General features: G+C 49.1%; 1 protein-coding gene across 1 annotated transcript in view; it reads right to left on the bottom strand.

Moving 5' to 3' along the window:
* Positions 1-576: 576 nt before the first annotated feature.
* Positions 577-5,246, bottom strand: part of LOC311317360 (GTPase IMAP family member 8-like) — a gene marked incomplete at both ends in the record, with an annotated part of 14,912 nt that continues 10,242 nt past the window's right edge. Inside the window, one exon of the mRNA XM_084448443.1 lies at positions 577-758. Coding sequence (XP_084304569.1) covers positions 577-758 — 182 coding nt within the window. The remainder of the gene's footprint in view (positions 759-5,246) is intronic.

Genomic DNA, 5,246 nt, shown 5'->3' with positions numbered 1-5,246 from the left:
CTAAAAACGCAAGAAATATGGTTCCTTCACAAAAACAGAGGGGAGGAGCCGTAGTCACCACTCACAAATCGTTTGCAAGTCAAGACGAAACGTTGAAATGTGGACGTCGGCCAAGTCGGCAGGGGGGGAGCATGCATTTTTCATTGCAGGCCCTCGCCATATTCATTGTTGCATTTCACTTGGGCAATGACAGATAGATCAGATGTCACGGGTTCAAAGGGAGGAATAAAAAAGCACGAACAAGCAGAACATCCCATCAAGCCTTTAACTGCCCCTGCTGACAACAACATTATGAGAACCAGAGACTTGGTGGGTAGGCTGCACGTAGCCCCGTGCCATCTCAAATGCAGGCCTATGTCACAGCACAGTCTTCAAGGTGGAATTAACATAGTTTGTCTCTTTTCATTCAAAAATGGAACACCTGATCGTGGTTATGGAAAATAAAAAACTAAGGAAGCTCTTCTGGTACAAAATTAAAAAGGCTTTATTATTGGGCTAGTTCATGATGAACGTTTTTAAAACAGCTACATGTTTCGGCCAAGAGGCGTTCGTCAGGGCGGACCTGATCATGGTTGCTCAGGGGGCTGGTGATTGGATGATCTGCCTTGCGTTGTACATTCTCTGGCCGGTCAGGTAGATGTCTGTGACTTCCATGGACTCCTCCATAAAAGCTGGGACCGTAGGGGCAGGGTTGATGAGAACAGGATGGGATCCTTCAGTCCTCAAGGCCTCCCGTGGGTCCAGTAAAGTTCTGCGGCCTGGGAGGAGGGGGTCAGGCCCGAGGCTGTTAAGAGGTACAGGTTGCTGACAGGTTGCTCAGCGCTGACGGTGCGAGAACGCCATCAGGCTGGACATGATGCTGGCTAAAAATAACATCCGTTTTAGGATTGTCTTGAAATTGGCTAACTCTAAAGCACTGTGGTTGAAAAACTTGCTGAAAAAAAATGATGTTGATTGATATTGTGTTCTGATATATCCTCTTATGACATCACCGACAGTACCATCACATTAGCCAGGGTCCAGACGTTTGACTCCGCCCACATCACATTCTACCATCATTGTGTTCTGTGCCAGAATTATTAAGGGCATCCGATTCTAGAATAAGAACATCAACTGTAGATCTATTACAGAAATTTACATAAACAATAAATGTACCCCACCCCAAAAAATCCTCACGTCATTATTTAAACTGAGCATCGTGTATTAACCCCGAAACAAACATCTCGGTCTTCTGCACTTCAAACAAGCAGATAGAGGAGATTGTGTTTCTATGCAAAACCATCTCCACCGAAGGATGTAATGTAACTAATGACGAGATTTGTCAGTCGTTGCAGGCATGTTTGGAAGCTTGCGAACGTTATGAAGAGCTGGGGGAGCTTGAAAGACTCTTCCTCTCTTCCTCCATCACTCATAACGGTCAGCTAAGTGCATTAGTTAGCCTTAATTAGCTCTCTCTCTCTAATGGGCTGCGTGATTGATGACCTCCTGTGTGTTCAGCCTGTGGTCAGGAAGTCAGACCTGACAGATCACCCTTGATCTCTCATAATGTTACTTCTGTAGAATATTCTTCGCATGCGAATTCATTTACTGTGTGTGTGTGGGAGTGTGCATATGTGTTAGCATCTGCATCTGCATTTGTAGCTGCGTGCGAGTGTGTGTGTGTGTGTGTGTGTGTTTTGAAATGTCCCCTGTGAATGCTGTTGCCTGACTGACTCTGTGTCTGTGAGTGATATTTACTATGTCTTTTACACTGCCAAATTCCTCTGACTGACAAGGGCAATTAATCACAATGATAGCTTAGTGTCAAAGAGGGCACACATGCCGGCTCGGTTCTCCCATGCAAGTGTGTTGTTATCTTCAAAGTGTTAAACTCACGCCGTATGTCATGAGCACATCTGTTGGAGCGGGCGTTCAGCAGGCAGGTCGGTCAGAGGCCCTTATTTTGACCGGTTGTTGACCCCAGTCCCTGTGGTTCACCCCGGGGCCAAGGGGCTCCGGGTCGGGCCCCTGGAGAGAGGGTGTACTGTATGCTCTCTCGGTCTGGGGCCGTACAGGGTGGCACAGGGGAGCTGTAAAGCTTCCGAGCCCGGCCGCGGTCTCCGGGTCTGAAGTGGGTCGACGTGTTTACCGTGACCCGGCCCGCTCACCTCGCTAACGCCTCCTTCTCTCAGCTCCGCTAAAACGCCTCCGTCCACACGAGCGCCATCTCAGGCCCGGCGGCCGTGAAGTAAGCCGGGAAGGTGCCGTGTCGCGGTCCGAGGGGAACCGCTAGAATTAAGCTCGGTTCCTGTCTTCGCGCCGCCGGTGGCGGGGGGGCGTGTCCCTTCGCCCGGGTCGTCCCCGCCCCCTGCTGTCAGCGGGACACGCCGGCGGGGAGGGCGCGGGGAGGACAGGTCGTAACACGCCTGACCCAGAGAGGGATGACCCGGGCTGGGTTTCCGGACCACCTGTGGTCAGAACCAGAGGATGTTCCAGGGGAAGCGGTCAGGGATCCCACGCGATGCAGACCAGCGGCGAGATGGCGTGGGACAACGGTTGTCCTCTGTGTCCCCTCCTACGCTGGACCGTGGTCCCAGTGTCCCCGCGCCTGGCTCAGGTCCCTCCTTACCTCAGCTCCAGGAGGTCCAGAGAGCACCAGACGCCCTCCTCCTGTGGGAGGAATCTAGTGTCCCTCCACGCGGGTCAGTCAGTGACCACAGCACCTGCTCGCCATTACCGTACACGATGAAAAAAAAACGTCAGTAGTGAGGGTCTGCGTAGTGTTATATGACAGAACTTATTCTGTTCACTGTACCTCTGGACCCTCTCATCCTGGTTGAGAGCCAAAGCAAGTCTTCACAAAATACTGGTCAGCGGTACTTACAAAGAGTTTGATTGCAAAATAAGATACTGTATATCCATTTTGAGAAACGCAGTTTATTTGACATTACTGTTTAGGATTCTATAGCATTTTGTGGACAAACACATTTTTAGGTACAACAAAAATGTATCATCTTAAAATTTTATGACGGAAATCGTTCACACATAGATAAATGCACATGTAAGCGATTATTTATAATAATACTAATAATGCAAATGTGAAAAATTGGGGTTTATCTCATTTTGGAACCAAACTGCCTTCGCATTTCAATGAGCAGCCAAGGTCACTAGATATCAACGAGGAGGAAGGATGTGCTTCTTCCTAGTCTCCTTCCTGCTCTCCTCTCCCCTGCTAATTACTCTGGTTGAGTTACTAGCTCTAATCAGCCAAATGGATGACCTGCTCCATGTGATTATTGATAGTGTTCGGGGGACTTCTGTGGGGGATAGGTTGAGCTATAGACGGGGATGAATACCTTCCGCGCAGACAGGAAGTGTGTATCATGTTGGATTGAAAGTCTCGCTGCAGTTCGTCCCCCCCCCCCATGCCGCTAAGTATACGCGACCGTTTTGTTGGAGCCAGACAGCTGGGGGGCGAGCGAGCAGTCAAGTGATCAAAGCAGCTGAACGTTGGGAATCGGGCCAGCATGGCATCGCTGCTGTGTTCCCTGTATGAGCATCCTGGGATCTCTTAACAGCCACAGAGTCAAGACCTCCACTCTTAGACCAAGACAGCTCTCAGACAGCACTGCAGGGGAGAGGGGAGAAGGAGGGAGGGAGGAGAGGGGAGGAGAGGAGAGCTGAGGAGAGAGAACAGGATAGTGGAGGGGAGAGATGGGGGGGGTCTGAGAGAGGGGGGGACGAGGCGAACTGTTGACTCAGACCAGTATTGACAGCTAATAGCCAGGGAGCAATACGATTGGTCAGTGGGATGGTATTGAATATCCATCAGAGTTAACCTGATCCTCTCTCTCTCTCTTCCTCTGCACATCCTCTCCTTCCAGAATGTGATACGATCATACGATCACAGGCTGTCATCCAGCCCTCAAACTTCCTCAAACAGCTCAATACTATTAAATAATATTGACTGATCGATACTTTCATCTTTCATCAAAGTGAGTCATATCTGTTTTAAGAGTATCAGTGTGTGTGTGTGTGTGTGTGTGTGTGCGTGTGTGTGTGTGTGTGTGTGCGTGCACACATTTGTGTGTGTGTGTGTACGTGTGTGTGTGCATGTATGTGTGTGTGTGTACGTGTGTGTGTGTGTGTGCATGTGTGTGTGTGTGTGCGTGTGTGTGTGCGTGTGTGTGTGTGCGCGTGTGTGTGTATTTGTTTGCGCGTGGCAGTCCCGTCATGTTGTCTGCCTCAGTGACGGTGATCAAACCCCTACCCTTGTGTGGGCAGGTCATGGCCAGTCAACCAGCACACATGGCTAGTTGTTAATGTTCTGGAAATCCTCAACAAGCAAACAGACCCAAAGTAAACATACTTGGTTTGTGTGTGTATGTGTATGTGCGTGTATGTGTGTGTGTGTGTGTGTGTGTGTGTGTGTGCGTGTGTGTGTGTGTTGTGTGTTGGGGGGACATGTAAGAAAATATATGGTGGAGTTTGTATTCATTCTGTTATTCCATACCTACCTACCTACCTACCTACCTACCTACTTACCTTCCTACCTACCTACCTACCTACCTACCTACCTATACGTTGCATTGCTGTAATACTACTGTAATTACTTACGTGAACATCACCCAACTCTATATAACAATTACATCCTTATTTCAGAGGCACGTGTAACTAAAATTCACAAAGTGACAAAGTCACTGACAAAATAAAAAAGAGTTTTAATAAAATGCAGCGCCAGCAGTCTCCTGCTACAGAGTCAATGGTTGGAAGCAGTGTCTGTTTATCTGTCTGAAGGTTAATACAGACTTCAGGGTCAGATCGCTGTGAGCCAGGCCTTATTGATTAGACTAGGGCTCTCCCACAGACCCTCCTCAATGGACTCACAGCATCCAGAATGTCACTTTCTATAGTGTACAAAACATCAAATGAATAAGTCCAGCCTCGCTTGTGGTTTAGTAATCACAGGGGCAGTGACTTAGCGGGCAACCTGAGAAACTGACACATGTTCAGAATAAACCTGAACTCTCGTCACATGAAGTCCAATTAACTGGTGTAATTGTTTCCTGAACTTTGCCCTAGAGGTTTTCCCTGACCTGGGATATCCTGGTGCAAGAGTGCTGGAATAGAAGGGGTCTTGGGGTGGGGTGGGGGGGGGGGGGCGTTCAGAGTGTTCCAAACCAGGTGCCAACCAATCACACCTGATTTATGCCAGACCCCCCCCCCCCCCCCACACACACACACACACCTTGGACTAGTTCTGGACC

Source organism: Borostomias antarcticus (assembly GCF_949987555.1).
Source record: "Borostomias antarcticus genome assembly, chromosome: 14".
NCBI classification, from domain to species: domain Eukaryota; kingdom Metazoa; phylum Chordata; class Actinopteri; order Stomiiformes; family Stomiidae; genus Borostomias; species Borostomias antarcticus.
This window is presented reverse-complemented; position numbering and strand designations above follow the sequence as displayed.